Raw genomic sequence first — 25,439 nt, 5'->3', positions numbered from 1 at the left:
TGTAAATTTTATCCTACAGTAAGAATTAAATTTGTGCTTCAAGTAACAATCCCCTGTTTCATCACATTTATTGTAATGATCCCTACTAGTCTGTAAAATTCTTAATATATTCCTCACACTAGTTGGTTAGCTTTTTAAAACTATATTATAATGAAATAGTACTATCATAAATGATGAAAGTTTGGCATCACTAAAGTTTGGCGAATTTGTCTAATTGAGGAAATTCGCCAAACTCTATTTTATTTGGCCTATTTAGCTGTTACACACTCGGTTATCTGAACCCCAAGTGTTTCAGACTATGGAAAAAGTGTTCAGATAAATGAATAGTTTGGATAACTGAAGCCCATACATTTATATACAGAGCTCTGTTAAAATACTCTAATAGAACATACACTTGTACACAAAATACCCTAATAGAATTTTCGGATATAGGAGGGTACGGATAAACGAGGATCGGATAACTGAGGGTCTACTGTGTGTGGTAAAATCGCCAAACTATCTGCCAACGTACTTCAAATGCAAACTTAAGTCATGTCAAGCTTTTATTGTTTACAGTATATACTGCACCAAAGGAAAGAATAGCATCAATTCTGTAGCATTATTATTGAGTTATATTTGTCAGTTAGGTGGTGGTGGTAGTGCTAGCAGTGTTGGGGGTAATATTATGTTATCCCCAACATGTTACCCCCATTACATATCTCGTTACGTAACTAAGTAACATAACAAAATATGCTATAAAAGCTAGCAATGAAACTCAAAGTTACTTTACTTGCAATTACCTAAGTAATGAAGTTACTAATCCCATTACTAATCCACTGAGTAATGCCTAATCCACTGTTGCAAGTAATAGTAATAAGTAATGAGTTACTTTAAGAAGTAACTGGGTGCTAGTCAGTTTATCAATATAAAAGTTAGACTCTTTTGAGGTGAATTCTAAATTACTTATACCCTTTCATGTTTATTTCATGTCAAAACACTTGTAGCCTGAGAATTAAATAACAACAGTCATGGGTGGACTCTCTACTAATTTTAATGCTACATTTCTCTGTTACAAGCAGCTGTCAACAATGTCAAAGTACGACAATTACATAGGGTCTAAATAAGCTAGATGTCAGACCACTCAGTGTCTTGGCTTTGTTTTTCTCAAACACCATTGATGCAGGGCCTTTGGGACACTAAATTATGCAGACTCCTGTGGTCTGAAGTATAACTATTACTTAGACATTTCAGGTCACATTGAAAGTACATTAAGGCTTGATTACCTAACCAATACAAGTCACCATGAAGAATAAGAAATAGGTGAGAAAATTTAAACCTTCATGATCTCAGTAATACCGTACTGTATGATGATGACAATTAAAATGTAAATATTATACAGCTATAGTAGGAACCACAAAGGTTTGGGCATATCCCATGAAAAAACTTCACCCAAAAACCAGCCTCATTTTTCCCTGATGACGATGAGACAGTATTGGTTAGGTAAACCTAAACCCATGCAAACAAGCCTTCAGATCAACCCGAAATGTTTTCAACAAGTTGCTATGGAATTTAATAAAATATATATTAAATGGAATTTTCTACTGACTGACTACCTGACTGACTGATGCCTTTAGACAAGCGTAACTTTTTAACAGCTAAGGCTACGGGCTTGATTTTTTCACTGTTCGATGTTGCTGCAGCCGACACATGCCTTTTAGCATACTGCAGTACGTACAATGCATTCTTCATGGACTTACCAGTGTCCTCCATTCATCTTTGCTGACAGCGAAAGGTGTTGATTTGGCAGTAGCGCATGATGGTTTCCCTTTGTAATGGAAATTGTCCATATTTTTAATAGTAGCTACTTTGATTGCAGAGGTGCTTTTCGAACAGTTCTTGATCCGTAATGCTGTGTAATGGGTTGAACATAGCTGACAACAAAGCATAATGGATACTTCACTTTTCAGACAATAATAGGTAGCTGGGGCATGTGGCATCATTTATTTCATTTGATGTGGTATGCATGTGTTCACCAGGCATAACAATTTTATTTTACAAAAAAAGTTAACAAACAAGTACACAAACAATTTGGAATTTTCAACTAGAGTAGGGTCCATAGCGCATCAATAAAAAGTACTGAAACAAGCTGGAGTAGTGCACCACAATATTAAATCACAGTAAAACAATAAGAAGTGTTATATCCCTACTGTGATTGTGCACTACTCCAGCTTGTTTCAGCACTTTTTATTGATGTGCTATGGTCCCTAGGGTCCTACTCTAGTTGTGTACTTGTTAAATAAAAGTTGATTGATAGCACCTTAAAGTGACTCACAAAGAGCCTTCAGGCTACTAAATTACATAATTAAGTAACTAATGTTTCAATATTTACCTTGATACTGAATAATTAGAAGAGAAGCAGGTTGAGTATTGTTGCCATCTTCAAAGGACACGTTTCCCTAATGCAGTATTACAGATTATTATTGTGTGATATTACTGACAACAATCTAGACACACAATAGTGTATCATGTGGCCAAGTACAGCCAGAGAGGGCACATGACAGGCAAGTGTGTATTTACAAGAACTAAGAAAACTAAGTTTTGCACATCCATAGCTCAGTAGTTCCTAAACAGGAATTACCAAATTTTGCTGTGGAAACTCCCTTGGGGTAGTGTTGGGTGGTATGGTATTTTTGATCCTGGTATTTGGTATTGAGAAAATACCCCAGTATCTGGTATCTGGTATTTCACAGTATCCTGGCAGTCAACTAATAACACACTTTCAATCAACTTGGTATTGCTTTGTTTGTGATAAAAACAGTCAAGTGTTAATCTGTAGTTATTATCCAAAGTTGGATATATACCACAAGTAAAAGTTACTCATGGCTAACAGGTTATAAATACATTTTACTAACATGGGCGTCTGGATTCAGTGGAATGGAATGGTGGACTGGAATGGTGGACTGGAATGGTGGAATGGAACGGTACTTTGGTAATTTCAATTGGTCACCTCTTTATAAAGACCACCTCTTTATAAAGACCGTTTAACTTTAATGTTTAAATTGCTGCTATCTTGTTGTTTTAGAGTGTATCCCCATGTAATGGTCTTATTGATCAGTTGTGTGCCACATGCCTAGAAAAGTTAGAGTGATATCTGATTTGTAATACAGCAATATACCCCATGCAAAAACAGTTTGGCTGTACAAAAACGACGTCCCCATCAAACTAAAAGTAACTAACAACTAAAGGAGCTAATATCTGGCAAATAACTTGCTATAATTTATAAAAATTTGGTCCTTTATCATTGACTCGTACAGTCTTGCTGCATTCCTAATTAATTCCCTGCAATTCTAATTGGCTAGTAATTTAGCCGTCTTTTATTTCTCCTCTACAACGCCGGACTATTGAGAAAGGTACCAATTTAATAGCCTATTAGACTTACAGGGAATTAATTAGGAATACAGTCAGACTGCACAAGTCAATGATAAAGGACCAAGATTATTGTAAATTATACTTAGTTGCCAGTATTATATTAACATTCATTTCTTGGCCTCATCAGATATTAGCTCCTTTAGTTGCCAGTTGCTTTTAGTTTGTGGACACACCCTTTTTTGTATAGCCAAGCTGTTTTTGTATAAGGTATATAGCTATTACTGTATTGTATCATAAATCAGATATCACTGGCTTTCTAGACATAACATGTGGCACACAATTCATCAATAAAACTGTCTTATAGGGCTCTAAAACAACAATTCAGATATTAAAGTTAAATGGTCTTTGTAAAGAGGTGGTCTTTGTTAGAAGGTGGTCTTTTTAAAGAGATGACCCTAATTGAAATTACCTAAGTACCGTTCCATTCCATTCCACTCCATTCCACTATTCCATTCCAGTCCACCATTCCATTCCACTGAATCCACACGCCCTACTAACATCTATACAGTTGATACAAGTAGGCTGGCAGTAGGTTGTAACCTGAAACCTCACGGTTTCCTGTTAGGCTGGCCTTGTGGTCACATCCAAACCATTAACACATTACTTAATTAAATGCCAAGACCTGATGTCTGGCTTCTCTCATAGCCCAATACAATATTACTGGTATATTTGAAAGTCAATACCTTTCAAATGGTATGATGAAAATACCGCGGTACACGGTATTTTCGGTATACCGCCCAACACTACCTTGGGGTAGTTAACGTACCTTCTATTCACAAATTTAAGGCTGAATCTGCCTAGCCATCACTGAGATATGTTCCTTTGACATTCATCTAATTTTCTTCATATTTTTGCTTCTTGCACCACTTAGAAATATTGCTATAACTCATGCTTGCTTTATTCGATTTACTTCAAATTTGGGGCAGGGGAGAGTAGAAATGTCATAGAGCACTTTTAAAGTTCAGTTTTTGTACAGAATACATAAGATACAAGAAAGTTATGCACAAATTTTAAAATGCAAAAACACGGAACCACTTCAAAAGCAGTTGAAAATTAGTTTGTAGATAGATTAACAGGTGTGTAATCTAGTTGTGTCAATAAAAAAACAATTTATTGTCACACCTACTGTACTAGACAAACCACTGAAGGGGACAGAACAATTTAGGTTTATAATCTGTGAGTTATAATGCAAAAACCAACTACCTGTAGCACATGCAGTCACCCTATTAGAGCAGTCAGCTATGCATTTAGAGCAGTCAGCTACAGTACAAGCCAAATTACCTTGTAGAGAGTTCAGCTCCCAACATGTCACCTTGTGGAAAGTTTAACTACAATACCCTGTAGAGAGTTCAGCTACAAACAAGTCACCCAGTGGAGAGTTCAGCTACAAACAAAAATTAATGTGACTGGATCTTCAAGAACCCCATGCATTTTTTGAATTCCATTTTCTTTAAAGGCAAATTCATGACTGGGTAAGTTTGTCTTCCAGGCCTTTCGTACAACTAGGGTGAAGGCAAAAACATGAGAAAAATATAATGATGAACTGCTTGTCCAATGTAAGGCAAACTAATGCTCATATCTTCTCTCTCCTTGGGAGTACTGACACAGAATAACGAGTTTCGAACTCCTCTTGCTGTGGGGATCATGATGCTACCATAGTTTTTGCTGGTATCATCTTCCTTCATTGTGAAACAAGCACTCAAAAAAAACTTACAGATTTTTTTTTTTGATTCCATAAATATTTCACCCATTGCGTTTATTGCATATTCTATACTGCTTACATGCACCAACATATGGGATTCTGGCAGATCCGGTCACAAGTCACCCTGTAGAGAGTTCAGCTACATTACAAGTCACCCTGTAGAGAGTTTGGCTACATTTCAAGTCTCCCTGTAGAGAGTTCAGCTACATTATAATTCTCCTGGTAGTTTTTAATGTACACTCAACACATTCAGCAGGTAGAGAGTTCAACTAGTCACCCAGTATAGAATTCATTATGAGCTACAAACAAGTCATTCTGTAGAGATTTCCACAGGAGATATAAGTTTCCTTTTTGGTAAATGATTATAATTAGCAACCAGCTGAAATTAATAGTTCAAATCTCATCACATCTTCTCACAGTAAAAAAAAAGTTAAAAAATCAGTCCCAAAGCCAGTACATGGCTGTGTGTTAGTGTTGGATAATTTTAAAAAAGGAGTGGTATCTTTAACAAAATCAGCCAGCTAGCTGTGAAAAAGAACGGTGTGATCTCCAAAAAAGCCAGTGTGAAAAAAAGTTAATCAAAGGTGGCTGCCAAGAAATGAGTGGCTGCAATGATGATAATGTCTGATTAACATTAGTATCATTGCAGCCATTCTTGGCCACTACCTTTGATTTCACAACTTTTTTTCATCCCAGCTTTTTTGGAGGCCATACCCTTTTTCACAGCTACGTAGGCTGTTTTGGTATGTATTCATATTCTACAATACCAGACATCTAAGGGATATTAAGGGATATAATAACTAACTGATATTCCTTGAAATGACACATTAGCAACAGCTTCAGTGAACACATTTGCCATTTCAACTGAATCATAAGTGAAGTCTTCCAGTCTTCCCAACTCTCTATCTTCCAGTATTGATATGGATGAGTTTAAGGCAAGAACAATGGTCCATATTGCATCATATATATAACCATTTGTAATCATTATGTCCACATCTGTTTCAACACTATCTATAGCAGTTTTACTTTGTAAGTCTTTTTGAAATTGTGACACATTCTGCAAATATAATGGAATTTACAATTATCACTTGATCATATAAACCTCACTTTGTTAGATACTAACATCCTTGAGGCATCACTGGTAAGTTCACTGTTATCTAAAATCGCCAGTGAATGTTCCAGAGCATTTCTCATTTCTTCAGCACTACAATCAGAGTCAGTGGTATTCCACCAGTCAGGCTGGAAATATCCAGGAAAGAGCCACACAAAGTTTGGTCCAGTTAGTTTGCTCTTAATAGCCTATAAAGTACATTGGTCAAGAATCTGACTACAGTTTCACGGTGATTGCAACAACCAACACTTCAGTGGTTGTAAATGACAAATAAAGAAATAATATTACCTTTTTATTACAAAGACAATTGGTTCATGTGCTTACTGCTTGCTTTATCAATATTCATACAGGAACAATCATTGTAATTATATACATACATACCAGCTGTCATTCTAGTTTCTAAGGGGTTTGGCGTGTGGTATGATGGCCAATCAGTCTCTATCCTCTAAGCGTGACAAAAGTTTAGTAAATAGATTTAAACTAAATTTGGTACTTTATAAAATGATGTCCTACTAATACACTGGCCGTGGAGCATTGATCAGTTTCAGAAGGGAATCCCCCAGGGACACCAGAATCTGCCATGTCACTCAACGAAGAGGTCAAATTGTGAGTGGAGTAGTTAAATTGAGTATTCATTTTTGGGCTGTCTAATAGGACACTGACATAATCAAGACACTCCCTCAAAGTATCTCTTAGCCCAACAATATAATACACATAATATTATTGCACACTACTCTAAGATAATGCAAGCTACTATATTACTAAACAATCACTCTTGTCATGTGGATCACCATACTATATAGTGTTTGAATTACTGTACCTACTTCAGGTCAACATCAGTTATGCAGTGTAGCTAAAATATAAACTTACCTTACACCAAAAGTTAACCAGTATGTCTAATGGTGATGGAGGAATAAACAATATCACAATTCTAGCATTGACACTCTATTAACAAATACAACATCATCATATTATTATCTATTAACAAGTTAATGTGATCACCTTAATCTGTCGGATGATAAAGTCATCTGTTCCATCAGCAAATATCAAATTCAAAATTATCTCAACAGAATTGTTTAGGTAGTTCAAAAACTTTTTACCAACCTTTTAAGAAAGAAGAGCACAATGTTGATGGTGTCAAGGCATTGTACTATTTTAACTTCTTGAATATATGACATGTTGGTATACAGTACATATATATATATACACGTACTATGACTGGTATCTTCCCCACCATATGCTTCATACAGGCTAGGGGTTACTCACACTCTAATCAATGGGTAATCGGAATATGGTATAATGCAGTAGAAAAATTGTTTAAATAATTTTTGAATCAAGATCAAGATACTCTAATAGAGGAGTCAAAATCAAGATACTCTAATAGAGCAGTCACTATAACATTCCATTGACTTCTAATTTATATTTTGTACTAGCATCATTTTGTGACACTGACATACAATCATCAATCCTTCCAAACAGTATTCTCAGGAGATATTCAACTAGACTTAAGTGTACTGCATGCATCAAGCTATACCAATCCATTATTAACCTTGTTGCCCCCCCCCTCACCCACAGGTCTGTTGTACCCCCAGTATCACCTGGTCTGCTTATGACTCCATTTGATGGGCAGTTATATAGATTGGTAATTTTAGAATACTTGGTAGCCCAAACAAAATTTTCAAGACATTATGCAGTTCACTATTACACGTACCTCTTATGTAGTAGTTTAGCATGAACAGACTTCATAACATAGTTCAGTTACATTGTATGAGGTTCTTAAGGGTATGTTATGATGTGGGTCTGCTACATATGCACTTATGACAAATGACATATAATGAGTAAAACCACTACCTTTTGAGGTAATGAGCAAATGAAGAATGATGATGCATGTAGGAAACACACACACAGACACACACACACACACACACACACACACACACACACACACACACACACACACACACACAGACACACACACACACAGACACACACACACACACAGACACACACACACACTACAATACAAAGACACACAATGCATAACATACATTCAGTGTAAAATCATCATCATATATCACTGCTACTTTTTTCCAGTTGAACTTTCCCAGAATTTTGCTATATCCCACAAAGTATTGTGTAATGTCTGGAACCAGACGGTAAAACCTTGGATATCTTTCTTTGTCTCCAAACAATGGTGAGGTGGCAGCATAGGACACCTGAATAAATGAGTTAGTGACATGAATAATATCACAACAACACTAACAAAATTATCATTTAATTACATTTCACTGAGGCCATAATTCAATATATTTATACTGCAATGTATGGTAGTTACTTCCTAAGCAATAACTAGCTATCATATCAAGACGCACGATAGTGTGTCATGCAGCCCAAGAAGCCGGCACGCAACACCATGAGTATATTGACAGGAAGAAAGAAAATGCAATTTTCATGCATTCATAGTTCTGTGCTTCCTTTACGAAACAAGCAATTTTTGCTGTGGACATGCCTGCCAACTTCAGTACTCCACATTCCAAATTTCAGCAGAATCGCTTTAAGCATTCCTGAGATATGAGATTTCAAACATTGGCTAAGTCTTTTTCATTTTTTCTTCATCTTTTTGCACACTTACAAAAATTGCCATAAAACACTTAATGCATTATCCGATTGCCTTGACATTTGGCACACAGAAGGGGGGTATAATGGTGCATCTTGAAACCAAGTTTGGCTGAACAGTGAAGGAGTTATTATCGATTATTCACGAAAAATAACACCAATATGTTGTCATGCCTACAGGGTAAATCTCTTACGGGAAGACGTTAAAAATTGGTACGTGGATAGGGTAATTATTGAACCTCAAACCTTTTGTGGTTTAGAAGAAATTGAGATAAAGACTGTGAAGATACAGCGAAACAACCAACAGTGTGTAACAATTATGCAATCGAGATTAGCTAATTTAAAAAACAACAACAACGAATACTTGCCACACCTACCAGACAAACCACTCAGTGGAATTATTTAAAAATCGATGTGCAGATGGAATAATCACCTTAGAAAGGCTCTTCAATAGTTTAGAAGAATAAGATTTAAAGCCACAATGTTATAAGACAAATCGGAGCAAGATGAGATACTCTAATAGAGCAGTCACCTCAAGGAGAGACTTCGTGTTTTGAGTAATTAACAGTTGGGGCATGCATTCAGCCCTATTGTCTATAGTGACCGAATTGATTACAGAGGTGCTTCTTGTACTATTCTCACTTTTCATGTTTTATAACTGGTGGAATATAGTTACCGAAATAGAATGACCTCTTCATGGTTTAATAGTTGGGTAACAATAAACTTTATAATGTGTCTAGTGCCATTCTTTCCTTTGATGTGGCATTGTTTACCATTCATGAATTGTGACCATATTTTGGAAAACCATACATTTGGGCACATGAAAATTTGTGGGAATACTCAATTGAACATTTTCAGATTTTTTTTGTACATTTTAATAAATCAACTATTAAGTATTTTTGCTATGAAATTTCACACCCATAGCTTCTCTTTTCTAGGAGATAACCTCAATTATATCAGACCATGTAGTAGTTTCACAATGCGTAGAACATCAATTAACTTACAAATTGGATGATTTGTTCATTCCCAAAATCAAATATTTTCTTGTCTTTAGACAACAGTACATGTGATTTAATTGAGGAAAAGTACAAACAACACATGATTAAACTCTCAAGGATCTAATTTTGTCCATTTTAGATTGTAAGAATGGTGATCTTTGTCAACAAAGTGATTTGTCATCAGTTTGTCACAACTGATCACTATACAGTACTATAAACTGATAATGAAAAGTTAGTTTGTAATGTATTAGACAGTAAATTAGCCATATCCTTGGAATGCTCCAAAGTATCATCACAAAATAATTTTAACACAAGGTAGATAACAACTCAGTGCTCCATTGTAGCTATAAAAAAGAAATCTGACCAATGTACTTAATGTATGGTTTTCTAAAATAAGGTCACAATTATGTTACTGCAAAAAAGCACATTAACAAGTTTAAGGAAAGGAAAGTAATACATTTGAGTAGAAATCATAGCAGTAAAAAGTAATGAAACACATACTGTGGTATGCTGAAAGACACCCATAGGGCTGAAGTGACATTGAACAGTGAAAAGATCAAGCCAATAGCTCCAGATGTTATTGAGTTACGCTGATGTCAAGGCATTTGTATGTCGGTCAATCGGTCAGTTGGTTGGGTCTGTCTGTCAGTCAGTAGAAAATACCTCTAAATAAACAAAAATAAAGTTTTGTAACAACCTATTGAAAGCATTTTGGGTCATACTGAAGACACTTTTGGGCTAGGTTGTGCCTAACCAATATTGCCAAGGCACTAGGAAGGTGTAGTGAAGCTGATTTCTGGCAAACAATTTTTGTAAGAAAGTGCAAAGCTCCACGATCCTTATGTACAGTTACTACCATGCTGTATGATACTACTATCATTGCAAAAGCAGCAGGTGAATAACATTGTGAAATCAATGGTGGATGTTAAGAAATGGCTGCAATGATGCTAATACCAAACACAGCCATTATCACAATTGATTGGCATATATATATTTGATTTCACAACTTTTTTCATCCAGGCTGTACATGCACTTTCTTTTACTGTACAATTTGGCTGTATTGCATGGATTACACTTCTTTTGTATCTCAAAGCTTGCCATAAAGATTACCCACATTTCTTTTTATCAACAGATATAACGATGATTAAGGAAGACAATAGTTACAATTGTGAATGATTATTTATTTGTTCATAATATAGTGTGCTTTTCAGGAGAATTAACTGTAACTATTTATTATTATTATTATGTAATGTATATGACGTATGTCATCACGTGGCTCTTAGGGCTTTAATTAGAATGCTAGCAGTTGTATCCATGTGTGGTCAGTGAATCAGAGTTGATCACTTCCAGTATTACCCCAGACTTGACATTATTTGACGCTGTGACAGGTTAGTCCGACTGAAACACTACTCCCAAGGCGCAAACGCTGTGGTAGCATGGCATGCTGTGATTCTACTAATGGTAACTGGAGAGGCAAGCACCTAATTAACCCAAACTTTTTTTTTTATTTCATTCAGCAGACTAGTACACCAATGGAAGAATTGTAAATGGACCTCACGGAAAGTGTATTGCTCACATATGACTAGAATTCTGGAAGACACACTAGCCAATGACGTTGATATACTAGCCCTGGCATACCTTAAGACAGCCATCACTCAGCTAGAGAAGAAGCAAGAGCAAATTATTAACCTCAACCAACGGATCACCGAACTTATACAAGATCCAGATGAGCTGGAAACAGCAATTTTAGGAGCTACAAGACCTGATCTTGGAACAGATTAATGATCTGAATAAACGAGTGGAGATACTATCTAGAACTTTAATTAATTTTATAAAGAAAAGTGAGCTGAGCTCACAGCAGCAGCTCAGTGATGAAATTAAGTTAGGTGTGGAAGTCCCTGGTTCAAACCTTGGACAACTTTTATTAACATTTTTGTCCACTTTTTTTTACTTCTCAATGACTGTTCTATTCAACCTCACCAGATTGGTTTTAGTGATGTGTGATAATGATTTTACCATTATATTGATTATCACGATAGTAGATCCAAATAATAAGTTGCATTATAATTTTATTGATTCTATGCCATACTGAAGTGTAACACAATGTGAATACAGCAAATATTGAGAGAGAGGAAACCTTCAGAAATACAGCAAATATTGAGAGTTAATTAACCAATTGATATAGACCAACAAAATGTTTCAATTGTAAGATATAAGAATATCTGATTTGCACTCACAATAATCACAAGCTATTATGGTAATGGATTACTGTGATACGATTACCACACTATCGATATTATTGCACATCACTAGTTGGTTTTCTCCTTGTAACTCCATAACTGTCACTAAGAAAAAACTGATTTGAGCAAGATGGTTATATTACTGACCAATATTCAAATTATTCCCACCAGTGGTTTACCCTATAGGCATGACAAAATACCAGTCTTTTTAACACAAAGAATTGTCTGTTATTCTGTGACTTGCAACAAGCTTTGTACATAAACTTTCCTTAATACGTCTTTGACTTATGCTAAGGTGATTGAGTTATGCACTTGCATTTTATAATAGTTTTTATAAACATACAAAAAAAAATAGAAACATCTAGAGCCAAAAAACAAAGAAAGTAAGTCAAACTTTGAAGGCTCGCATTTTATGAATGCACACAGAGATTTTGCTCAAATATGGTATGTGGATTTATGTTGTCCGGCCATTACAATTTACTAAACAAATATCGCAAAGAAATAGCTCCAGTGAAGCAATTATCACAAGTTAAACCACCCGTTCAATGAACACGCTTCGTACATCATATGGAGCATGACTTGTTAGAATTTAAAGCTCTCAAATAATTCCTCCCCAGTTGCTGAATGAGTGGCCTATGCTAATCAGTTCACCCTCTTTTGAGAAGGTATTCATAACTTTTAATTGAATTAGACATAGATAATAGGTATCTGTTATCTGTTGTTAAGGCATCATGTGAGGTACTGTGATAGAGTGGTCTGGCTTTAGCAACTGTGACTTACAAAGTTACCTAGAACAAGTGTAGAATGTATATACAGTTATAAAACAGCAGCAGCAGCAACAACAACACATGATCATACTTGTGTAATGTTTAAACGTCTCTCAGCAATTTCTCCCATTATGATACTGGCTACAGAACAAGTAGTTCCAAGGATCATTAGTTTAGTTGGTTGTGATGGATCAGTTTGTTGGATGAGATGATATACTGGTGGAATTGATGAGCACTGTGAAGATAAGATGGTAATAATGTCATTCAATGAGGATAATTTATAAATATTATTGTCTGTTGAAAAGTCATGTCATGTTATGTAATTGGTTTGGCCACACAAGACTATGGTATCAATGAATCGACAACCGGGTCACAAAGAAGGACAAAGGTATTGTCAGTTCATGATGCATGCATAGTACATAGTTGCTTTGGTTGGCAAAAAGTGGACCTACGTAAGTGTGAGTAATCCCGTAGCCTTAGCCATAGTCAGGTAATGGTTTGCTGAAGGCATAAGTCAGGTAGTCAGTAGCAAAATCCAGTTAGAATTTAATATTATAGACTAGAAACTTGTTGAAGGACTCAGAAATCATGTAGGTATATTGTGCCTACCTTATTGGTACTACTAAACTGTTGTGAAGGATAACTGAGGCTGATTTTTTGGATAGAAAAGTCCACCCCTTACATGATCCCTGCTACTGGCTCCCATGTAGAAATGTTTTACAACAGAAGGTGATGGTGTTCACTTAGCACAAGATGTGATCATAACTGGTATGACACATCAAACCAATGATTATCTATGGTTTCTGGGATAAAATTACAAAGCTGTAATGACACCATTGATGAGTGGTAGTCTTGTAGTGTAACATTCTGAACACTTATAGTCTACTAAACATATACATGTATTAGCTAAGTGTACAGTTCAAGTGGACTAATAATAACAAAAACCGATTACATGGTACAGTATGTACATGGTACAGATTTGACAACTCTTTTTAGCCACTATAAGAATATGCAAGTACACTATTATGACTTTATAAGGTTTCAGTGCTGGTCCATGTGTTCCTCTAGTGTATCTGAAGACATACTAATGACTGATACCCACACAAAAATGGTAACACAAGCAAAAGTAACTATAATGTAAAACACTTTGAAGGTCCCACAGTGTAATGAATGAGCTTCACATTTGTGAGGAGTAAATATTATTGTAATATTGGCACATATCAAAATCCCACTAGGCCACAGCAGGCTAGGCTATTATAAAGAAACAACGTTTAGACTGCTATAATATATGTACCATTATGTCTGATATTAATAGTGTTGTTTCATAAATAAAAATAATACATTTGAGTGATTTGTAGTGCAACAGAATGGAGAAGAACTATAGATTGGAGCAGCGAAGTCTTCTTCACACGAGTAACTGACATTTATTATAGCACACCATTGTATTCCATCAATCACACTTGTTGCATATACCAAACCAGTAGAATTATTTTCTGAAGTCATGTAGATTGTTGTCTAGAAGACAAGACTAGTACTTGATGTACAGTACAATTATTTTTATAAGGTAGTCAGGTAACTTGCTAGACTGCTCATGAAATACATTAGCATCATAAGTACATCCTGGCTGGGATCATTACCATTAATAGATGTAAGTGTACACACACAATCACTGATGGTTAATGTTATTAACACCTCAATAGTAATGTGTGTGCAACATAAAGTCAGTGATGTCTTTTGTTATGTCATTAGGAATCATAAGTGACTGCCTTGTTACCATTGTTTTAGGAAATGGTCTCATGAAGAAGGTCTGACAGGATGTTATAGTCCTGGGTGATATAGTCCTGGGCGATACTGAAAATAATGCTATTTGATATATTGACAAGCTTATATTCACTATATGATTAAATATTGAATATAATTAAATTTGTCAAGCGGTGAGACTAGTAACATTACATAACACATTATTGCTTCATATTATATCATAGAATGTGAAATGGTGCTATACAACAGCTGGAATTTGCCCATAATCGAAGTACCTTTCCTTGTAGGTATATAGCAAGTGTAAGAAACACAACCACTAGCCAGATTTAATTAGGCGATACAGGCGATTATATTGTCCAGGTGATATTATTGTGGCTCTATAATTTACCTCGATATGATATACTGTGTAGTTCAATATCGCGATATTGCCAATATATTGAAATATTGCCCAGTTCTACAGGATGTCAGTTGAACCTTACCATCCTGGAAGTACTGATTATATATAATAGCAGCAAGAGTTAATAATAGTGGGAGCTACTATTATTAACTCTTGATAGCATAGTGTTACACTAATGATTGAAATGAAGGTAGACATATAATAATTGTATTAGGTAGAGTGAGTTCATGATCTCCTACAAACATGTTAATAATTGTGTGTTTTTCTATGCATCATCATGACACACAAACCCACAACAGGACATTACAAAACATATTTAATTTGGTAGATCACTGTGCCTGTTTGGTATGTTAAACATGATGGTGAACTCTGGAATGCTGTAAAATACGTGGGATCCATGATGGCCATTGTGAATATACACTAGGGGTATTACCTCATCATACTGGCAGTCTATTGTGTAAATGTTCCAATGCCTAACATGTTACAATTGACTAGCAGTTACAAATAAGGAAATGTATGCATATACATGAGTCATCCTTCACCTTGATCAGTTAACTGGCTGAGTGAAGCTATATTGAAGGCTCTTGATGTGCTCTAGCTATCTAGCTAGCATACACGTATTCATTCGCCAGGCCTATCAGTTACGATGGCTAGAACTGACTGTACATATGTTTTATGATTTTTGTTGGCATGCAGCATTTGAATTATTTTCAATAAATTAATTATGCGAGCATGCAAGTATGATTGCATGGCTGGGGTATGCATGTACGCGTACCATAAACTTGATCACTTATGATCAAGTGTGGTTACATGGATGATTGTGTCCCACGGATGATCAAGTGTTTGCATTCCAAACATGATCAAGTGTGAGCGTTCCACACATGATCAAGTGTGAGCGTTCCACACATGATCAAGTGTGAGCGTTCCACACATGATCAAGTGTGAGCGTTCCACACATGATCAAGTGTGTGCGTTCCACACATGATCAAGTGTGCTCGTTCCACACATGATCAAGTGTGAGCATTCCACACATGATCAAGTGTGTGCGTTCCACACATGATCAAGTGTGCTCGTTCCACACATGATCAAGTGTGCTAGTTCCACACATGATCAAGTGTGCTCGTTCCACACATGATCAAGTGTGAGTGTTCCAAACATGATCAAGTGTGAGCGTTCCAAACATGATCAAGTGAGCACATTTCACACATTCCACTTGATCAAGTGTGCGCTTCACACATGATTAAGACTGTTACATGCATGATCACACAAGCACCAGTAATGCCCCAAGTTTGAATCTATGAAGATCCATATTGGGTTCTTAATACAGATCATACTGGGTCAAAGTTTCAAATTCTAAATATGATCTAAGCTAAGATCCTTACAAGATACGAGGGGATATACATACCAGACAACCGTGAGACACACTATTATTTGTGGATGACATTCATACACCCTTGATGAAGTGATAAACATACTCATTAGGTAGGTATGTATAGACCATCTTAAAATGGAATAACATGCTACACACACGCACGTACACATTACATACGCATGCACGCACACGCACACACACATGTACGCATACACGCACACGCATACACACACATGTACGCATACACGCACACGCATACACACTACATACGCACTCATGCACGCACGCATGCACGCACGCACTCACTCATGCATGCACACACACACACGCATGCGCGCCACATACTATGCACACAGACAAACACATGTAACAATTGTAAGCAACAATAAAGCAGTGTGTGTCACATCATCAAAATTGCATAGCTGAAATCATTATTGTAAGAATTGTCATACATTCTCTATTGAATGGCTAACCGATATTGAGGGTATTTACTTAGGCTAGAAATTGGGTTGTGTTGCATATATAACAATGAAGCACTATTGTGCAAAACATTTGGGGAAATCGAACAAATAAATTATATGGATGTACTATCTCCAGATCTGTAGTGCCAGGTGACAACACTTTGCTCAGTGCTTTATCCCGTTTCTATAGCAGGGCCACAATTATCATCTCAATTAGGTCACAAACCAAGAATAAAAAAACACTAAAGTAACACCTGATGCCATAGCAACTTTCTATGATTTTGATGGCTCAGCTCATGGACATAATTACAATCCGTTACAGATTTCTAAGTGATTATAAATGTTTCTTTGTTAGTAAACATTCACTTCCTAGCTGCTACATGCTGCTAAACAGTTTACAAGTAACCAGTCATCCATTGCACAACTGCTATTAGGCCCCTATTTGGTGAATATTAGTTTCTCATCCACCGCCCGCATCCTTCTTAAGCTACCGCATGGTAAGCCATTATTTACTCTGTGCATGCTCAGAAGAACACGTGATACCAAACTGTTATAATTTTTTGTTGATGAATGCTACAATGCGCTATATATCGCCAGGAGAACTGTTGTTTTGCCGCAGTGCCAGTTGCAATTGTGTTCTATCGACTTCATCAAAACAGACTTTCAGTTGACTGTCGTAAAACAGTTGGCGATCACGAAAAGTAGCTAGAATCAGCTGGTGAAGGAAATGTTTGTAGAAAGGAAGACAATTTGGACAAGGTCTGTACATCAGTGTGTTAATATTATAAAATAATGGCATAATGGTAATAGCTACCCTCCTGCCCGCCCGCATAGTACTAATTAGAATGGCTGGATGAGAAACTAATAATCACCAAATAGGGGCCTTAGGTACTCACCGCGGAGTTAGCATAGTCGACGACTAGTCGATATCCTGGTAGTAGGTCACATCTCTCATTGATCTCCTCTAGAGCTAACTTCATAATGGGTATTCTGTCTATCCCATCACAATTATCCGCTCTAATACCTCTAGTATCGTTACTGGCAGCACAGGGGAAAAATCCGATTATGTGAATATCAGTTAGTGATCCCGCATTTCTTCTACAAAAAGGAACGGTCTGAGAAGTCGTACTGACGGCAAGTAATGCGATCAGCAGCTTGATCATGATCCTGTCCTTCAGTGATTGGTTTATCAACATCAGCAAATACAGCAACTGGGAACAGTTATTCAACAGTATTACGCTCGCCATATAGCACATCCGACACCTTGCAAAAAAATTTCCGGTTCACTATAAATGAATCTCGTTATACGCAGAAATCCTACGACCTTTGAACTTCCTGTTTCTACAAAAATCACGTAATTTCTTCCGTCATCCACTGAGTTTTGGCGGAAAAATGGCTTCCAGGGAAATCGTGTTTGACAGTGACCCTGACACGGATTGTAAAAGAAACGGTTACTCTCATGTTGATCATGAAAAGGTAAAGTAACTCACTGATTGCACTTCTAATCGAATCAGTAGCTCATTACAAAGCCAACAAATCAGTACTGAAATGACAAGTTTAATCTTATAGGTACCTATATATTTTATAGACTAATTGTTACCCATAACATAAAGCGTTTGCTAGTTGGTATTATGATATGCACAGTTGTTTTTGTATATGGGGCCATTCCAAGAAGGCAGTATGTAATTGTGTGTGTATATAACCAGCTGCAGGTGTTCAAATGCCCTGAGAATGAGTGCTGCAAGTCCTACAACAGAAAGGACAATTTACTTCAACACTTGAAACGAGACCACCAGATCCCAGCTACAAAAAGTGGACGGTTTAAGTGTCACATCCATGATTGCCAACAGTGTTACTTCCATCGTACTGAACTGATAAAACACTTACAAACTGAACACAGCATTCATATAGGTGAGGTACTGATGATACAACATTATATCAGGTGTACTCTTTAATAGCACAAGAAACGAAAGAATTCAACAGCTGGACTGAGTTTGAATCATGGAAAGATCAAGAAGAAGAAAGCTTGCATTACTACTTTGTACAACCTACAGGAGAGAAGCAACGTACTAATGGTAAGAGACACTGCAATAGTTTATCAGTGACCAATACACACACATCTGTTCAATTACAGAGGAAAAGCGTATAGTAGTTTATACGTGCTGTCGGGATGGTGGGTACAGAGGCTGTACTAAGCACTGCAAGACTGATAAACAGAGGTCTTCCAAAGAATCTCGCAAACTCACACCAGAGAAGTTTTGTTTGGCATCAATCACGGCAACTGAGAATTTGGTATCAGGGAAAGTCACTGTTTGTTACACGGCAACACACACTAATCACCAACTGAATTTGAAAGAATGTAAACATCTGCCATTGCCCAAGGCCGTCATAGAAAGGGTGAAGACCATGTTAGCAAATGGCGTGGAAATGGAAACAATAATGGATGGTATGAAGTGCACATAATTGTTTGTATTCATTTGGAATTGCAGCATGCAACAATTACACAACAATCATGTACACATGCGTTGAGCTGAGCCCTGAGAAAACAGCAAAAAGAATGCAGATTATTCAACCATTATTGATGACAATACAGAGCAAAACAGATAATGTGCGATTTGACTTCCTGGAAATAGACTATGCTCTTTTATGGAAATGTACAGTGACAACTTTGGTCATAAATAACATGTCAGATTTTGAATGAATAGATTATATTACAAATTGAAGAACTAGTGTAATTTTTCATCAGTATGATGTATTCAATGGCTCAGCTCAACATGTATGTATACCATACGTACTAATATGTACATACTACCTATATAGCACACACACACACACACTTCTGCATTATTAACACTACACTAACCACAGTTACCCTTATGTTGTATGCATTGCACTTGTTAACTATTAACATAAAAGTTCGTGACCAGACATCCACGTAAATTATATGGGCTGCATGTTTGACCACAATCAAGTTTGGTCAGACATACATATTCTGCACTGTGTGAATGCATACAGACAAAAAAAAAGGATGCAGACTAAGGGATGTAGTATATGTGGCCCTCGTTGCTAGGAGATGCTACATTCTGGAGGGTGTTTCAGGCCAATTTTGAGTGATAGTTGTTAGTCTTCATCAGCAGTGGTCAGTGAATAATCTAAATAGTTGAAATTTAATGTGTACAACTTTACCTTGTTCAAAAGAACATTAAGGCTGGTCAAACCTGCACATGGCATGGGTCTACTGTGAGATGTAATATTCGTCTCTGAATGCTATTTTACATAAGTTATTTTCAACCACACAGACATCCGTGGTAGTGTGGGTAGTCGTGTAAAGAGACAATATTTCAGAGAAACTGCAAGCAGAAAGCACTTCGTTTCTCGCCAAGATTGCAGAAACATACGAAGAAAACTAAATGAATTTATAAAACATCGACACACAGATGATGCCATTTCTGTAGATCGTCTTGTCAATGAACTAAATCAAGAATCACCATCACCAATTATAGCATATAAGCAGCAAGGGATTACCAATGCCCAGTACCTACTACCTGATGATAGTTTCTTTTTGGCTATCATGACAGAATTTCAGATGAATATATTTGAAGAATTTTCAGCCAAAATTGTGTGCCTGGATTCAACGCACCGGACAAACCAGTATAAACATAAGTTAGTAACACTGGTAGTCCCAGATGAGTTTCGTAATGGTAAGACAACATTAAACTGCACTGTATTAATTATTAATCTGTTGTTATAATCATTAGACCATACCTATTTGATCTTATGTTGCACGAGCAAAATTATTTTAAATTTGGGTAGGTAGATCAGTTTGAAAATGATAGCAATTTTCATACAAAATGCAGTAGCTATATTTTACATACACAGTTAAAAATTCAGGTTTCATATTATCACACTGCCTGTTTGCCAGCTAGGCTCCCCACTTTGAGCTTTCCCATTATATCTGTACAATTTTAGACTGTTGGACAATCTTCAATGGGCCCTTTTGGCTGTAACACAATTGTATGGTCTTTTAATTGGAACATGCCATCCACACACATGATTTTCAAAATTATTTCACTTGAAGAAAAATGCAGTTGGTCGGGCCTGCACAACATGAGATCAGATAGGTATGCATGGCCTAATGAGTATAAGACCTTGAAATGCACATCCCCATGCATATACAGAATTAAGGGATGCTACTTTCACATTACATTTGTTAACATTTATTTGCCCATCTTTAAAGATAACTTTTCATGTATGTAATTTCTTTCCATCTATAACAATCAGTAACATAGCAGTAGCAAAACATAAGGAGTTTGAAATAACCCCCCTCCCTGATTATTATGATTTCTTGGCTGTGAGTCCCATATTGTACCCTGTACTGACTACGTACTGCTATACATGCAGGTTTAATGGTTGGCATTGTATTACAAATGTATTTGGTATAAAAATTACATGTCATGCCAGGCTGCCAGCAATCACATTACAAGATAGTGTGCACACTTGTATTTCTATGAACAGCTAATCATTTGTATAATCCAAATCACAATTCTTAATATCGTTAGAACCTGCCCTGCATACTTATGCTTATATACACCCAGGATGTCCTGTGGCTTGGTTGATCTCTAATAGAGAAGATGAAGCTACACTAACTATGTTTTTCAAAGTAGTTCATGAACGATGTCCTAAAGCAAAGATTACTAATTTGATGACAGATGACGGTATGTATCTAGCTATTGTGTCACAATGACAAGATGTGTTATTTCATATTTTCAATGATGTTTGTAGATTTGGCTGGAGTCAATGGATGTAGTACTGTATATCCAGGAGTGAGACATTTGCTTTGTAAATGGCATATTGATAGGTACAGGTTAATGTGCTACCTCAATTTGTTTTTATCACAACATGTATTTATACAAAACACTTAGAGCATGGCAGAGAAAATTGAAAGCCCTAGTGAAGGATTCAGAACAGAAGGCAAACCTATATGCATGTTTATGGATACTAATGAACGAAGAGGACAGCGACACATTTAAAGATAAGGAGGAAACTTTCACAACTTATTGGTCTACCAGACAGCCGAAGTTTATAGAGTATTACAACAATGAGTATAGATCCAGAGCAGGTACTGTCATGATGTAAGTGGTCCACATTCCAAGTTGTCTGGCCAGGCCAACAACAGTACTTCTAATGGTTTGGCCAGAGCATATAATGTTGTCTCAATTGGTTCCTTGTTACAAGTGATCCCCACCCACTCACACAATACTGTAGAAAGTTTGGCAACTGTGTGGTATTTCAACAAACTAAAATCTGCCAAATCATTTGTCCAATACAAATCTGTAACAATTTCACCAAAAATTTTCTCACCAGAATCCTACTGCTACAACTTTCCTCCTGCCTAACTATCTAGCTATAATATGGTAGCTAGCTAATGACTCAAACCACAATGATACGGGTGATATGATATGTTCTCAACCAGCATGATTGTGATACTTAAAAGATTTACCATAGCTTTTACCTTTTAGAAAAGATACATGTTGAGTGAAGCAAAACTTATAATAAGGACTGGCTTCTGTTATTGGTGGTATGTATACATGGTATAGTTACTGTACACAATCATAAGTGAAAAGTGACAAACTCTGCTGATTATACAACTCATGTTTGTTACATGGGTTATTGTTATGTTAAATGGAAACTATCCATAGTGCTGTAAATGGTCCGTAGGGACCATTTGTGGCACTGTAAGTGGTCTACGGAACCATCAGTGGCTGATATAGGTGGTCAGGAGGACCAACTTTTGGGGGACCAGTTGTAGCAATTACTTGTAATAACACTTGTGCACATATTTACTGAAAATGTTCATTTACAATTTAATAGAAAAGTGGGCCATGTGTTACCGTCACTTTGATCACCAGAGCACAGACACTAATATGCTTGTAGAAAGGTAGGTGTATAATAGTAAGAGGTTAAGATGCAATTTACACATCATATATACTACTGCATGTATCTGTAGTTTTCATAACAAGCTAAAGATGAATCCAAGATATCTGGCACATCAAGTTAACAAAAGAATTGATGATCTGGTTGGAACACTCCTACAAATTGAAGAAGATTTGTTTTTTGATCGCATGCGTAAGGAGGTCATGAGAGACAGCAGTGAGGTATCACTAAAACAAGAGGGTACTGACAGGCACACCCGTGGGATGGAAATTCCTGATGAGTCAATACAGGTATAGATTATATACTCATACTTAGTGATAATCTGTCATTCTACAATAGATGGTCAGTGAGGATATCTTTAAAGTTGTGTCTACAAGCAGAGAGAAGGAGTACACTATTCATGTTTATGCTGAGCAATGTGCACTAGGAAGCAAGTGTGTCCCTCACTGCATAGCCCCCGAGTGTTCCCATTTGTGTCGGTGTATCATGGAGTGTTCGTGCATTGACTACAAATGTGGACACATATGCAAGCATACCCATAAGGTCATCTTTCATACTCTGCATATGTACATGCAGTATGAGGGAAACTTTAATACTTAATATGTATGTAGGTTAGAGCATTGGTAGTGAACACACAGGTGGAAGACTTAAAACCAATCAATCATCAGTCCATTATAGAGGATGAACCTACTGAGACAACAGAGACGTCTACTGTATACATGTGTACCCCATCACAAGACAAGTGAAAATCTTCAGGTACTTAATATAATGTGATTTACAAATTACTATAATTACTAGACATCAATGGACGCAAGGAAGCAGTTAGGAAAATGCTAGAAGCCATAAGTGAATCATGTGACCACACCTGTGATTCAAATGTCCTAGAACGTGTGTTGTGTTTACTGATGCAAGCATCTGCAGCTTTGAAGGCTGTTACCCAATCTTTACCAGAAAATGAATTGTGTAATTTTGAAGTTAAGGAGAAATTTGCACCGGCACAAAAGAATGAAATACAATTACGATTATGGAAAACATCAAAAGATCCTGGAAGAAAACCCTCTAACCCTCCAATGAAGTTTGTTGTGTACTGTACACATGCATGCACAGTTATAGGCAAAGCTACTGTACGTACGTAGTATAATTACCATCTTCTCTCTTCTAGGAAGCCTAGTAACGATGACAAGTTGAAGATAATGTCAGTGATATCTGGATCTCAGCAGACAGCATCAAACAGGTAGCTAAATAAAGCATATGTACATAAAAGGTGATAAACACAACGTACATGTATTTATAGCAATCAGCTTTACGTTGACAGAGAAACAAACATTTGTACAGTCAAAGACCAACAGCCACAAGTTATTGGTAAACAGTATATTTTACAATTACACGTCTGCATTGTTTCCATACAAATAGGAAAAAAGCGAAAGAGATGTGACACTTGCAAAGGCTGTACTAGAGTAAATTGTGAGAAGTGCGTCAACTGTCAAGACATGCCAAAATATGGAGGGCCAGGAAAGAAGAAGAGGCCATGCAGTGAACGGAAATGTGAAAGGTCGATACAAATTTATTGTTAATGATATGGAGATATTGCGTTTTTCACACACAGATTAACACAGGAAACTGATACACTGAACACTGCTAGAAAGGTTTGATAATGATTGAACTACTGTAATATTAACACATACCAATGCACCACAATGTGTTTAGGAAAATATTCAGCCTGTTGACGACACAATTTCGAGGAAATTAACTGACAATTTTATATCAGGTATATGAACAAACAAATCGAAACAATATACAGACATACTTAACATATGCAGGTAGTAACAATGGAAAAAACAAACAGCCTAAGACACAACATGGTGTAAGTCACATTTACAACAAATTTTATTATAATCTTTTGCTAAAGTAATATTTAAAATTGTATTTGATATACTGCCTGAATGTTTATTTTAGGTAGCCGAGGAGTTGATGTTATCATGTGATGCATATTTAACCACACAAAGTCGTAAAGTAATAAAGATTAAATGGGACGGAAACTGTTTCTATGCATCACTTTCCTTTCAACTATTCGGTACACAAGATGAAGACTTTGAAGTTCGACACGTGGTAACCAGTATGGTTAAAAAAAACCAAAGTATTTTCAGACCTTATTTTATTCCAAGGAAAGATGTGGATACAATTGAAAAACATTGTGAGCAAAACTGGCCGTCAGGTGCATGGGCCACTCAGGTAGAAGTAGTAGCTGCAGCAACAGTTTTTGCAGTACCGATATTTTTCATAGAGCAGTCAGGAAATGAGCACAAGTGGAATACTATATACCCACTGCACAACCCCACACTCAAGTATCCTCACATTCCTGAGATGGAAGAATGTACTTTGTTGAGGCCAACACATTTTGAGTTGTTATACTACACAAATTCTCATTATGATGCAATAGTATCTGTGGATACAGGAAGGGTGTGCATTTACCAGCCTTTATTATCAGGAGTATCCAGTGAACTGATCGAGATATCTGACTAGTCTCTTATTATTATTATGACAACCACTAGGAATATTGATTATATTGCATGCAGTTTAAATATCTTTGTTATACCTATGTCATTGTGAATCTTTTCTTTAAAAAAAATCCTTGCTTGAATCCGGCGCCAGTTTTCAAGCGAGAATGGTTA

General features: G+C 36.5%; 3 protein-coding genes across 5 annotated transcripts in view; 2 read left to right on the top strand and 1 right to left on the bottom strand.

The window, feature by feature from the left end:
• LOC136265400 (gamma-aminobutyric acid type B receptor subunit 1-like) overlaps nucleotides 1-18,335 on the bottom strand; it is a 26,124-nt gene extending 7,789 nt beyond the window's left edge. The window contains exons 1-8 of the mRNA XM_066060236.1: nucleotides 17,730-18,335; nucleotides 12,934-13,077; nucleotides 8,270-8,437; nucleotides 7,224-7,325; nucleotides 7,092-7,166; nucleotides 6,218-6,409; nucleotides 5,916-6,167; nucleotides 2,369-2,435 (exon numbers count right to left, since the gene is read on the bottom strand). Coding sequence (XP_065916308.1) covers nucleotides 2,369-2,435; nucleotides 5,916-6,167; nucleotides 6,218-6,409; nucleotides 7,092-7,166; nucleotides 7,224-7,325; nucleotides 8,270-8,437; nucleotides 12,934-13,077; nucleotides 17,730-18,089 — 1,360 coding nt within the window. The 5' untranslated portion in view covers nucleotides 18,090-18,335. The remainder of the gene's footprint in view (nucleotides 1-2,368; nucleotides 2,436-5,915; nucleotides 6,168-6,217; nucleotides 6,410-7,091; nucleotides 7,167-7,223; nucleotides 7,326-8,269; nucleotides 8,438-12,933; nucleotides 13,078-17,729) is intronic.
• On the top strand, nucleotides 18,114-24,001 carry LOC136265412 (uncharacterized). 3 transcript variants are annotated; one of them, XM_066060258.1, is made up of 13 exons: nucleotides 18,114-18,309; nucleotides 18,540-18,744; nucleotides 18,792-18,908; nucleotides 18,968-19,279; nucleotides 20,133-20,534; nucleotides 21,429-21,548; nucleotides 21,616-21,691; nucleotides 21,756-21,952; nucleotides 22,705-22,771; nucleotides 22,841-23,057; nucleotides 23,107-23,310; nucleotides 23,379-23,523; nucleotides 23,930-24,001. In XM_066060258.1, exons 1-12 carry the CDS (start codon nucleotides 18,226-18,228, stop codon nucleotides 23,511-23,513), a joined length of 2,136 nt encoding a protein of 711 aa, XP_065916330.1. In that variant the 5' UTR covers nucleotides 18,114-18,225; the 3' UTR covers nucleotides 23,514-23,523; nucleotides 23,930-24,001. The 3 variants fall into 3 exon arrangements, with proteins under 3 accessions (XP_065916330.1, XP_065916329.1, XP_065916331.1); XM_066060257.1 differs by lacking the exon at nucleotides 23,930-24,001 and adding an exon at nucleotides 23,566-23,672; XM_066060259.1 differs by lacking the exons at nucleotides 20,133-20,534; nucleotides 23,930-24,001 and adding an exon at nucleotides 23,566-23,672.
• Nucleotides 23,699-25,439, top strand: LOC136265421 (uncharacterized). The gene is made up of 7 exons (XM_066060268.1): nucleotides 23,699-24,001; nucleotides 24,062-24,129; nucleotides 24,181-24,319; nucleotides 24,374-24,413; nucleotides 24,475-24,535; nucleotides 24,588-24,631; nucleotides 24,724-25,439. The coding sequence occupies exons 1-7, from the start codon at nucleotides 23,961-23,963 to the stop codon at nucleotides 25,288-25,290; spliced, it is 960 nt and encodes a 319-aa protein (XP_065916340.1). The 5' UTR covers nucleotides 23,699-23,960; the 3' UTR covers nucleotides 25,291-25,439.

Source organism: Dysidea avara, chromosome 9 (genome assembly GCF_963678975.1).
Source record: "Dysidea avara chromosome 9, odDysAvar1.4, whole genome shotgun sequence".
Taxonomy (NCBI): Eukaryota; Metazoa; Porifera; class Demospongiae; order Dictyoceratida; family Dysideidae; genus Dysidea; species Dysidea avara.
Note: the sequence above shows the minus strand (reverse complement) of the source record. Positions and strands in the feature narration are given on the sequence as shown.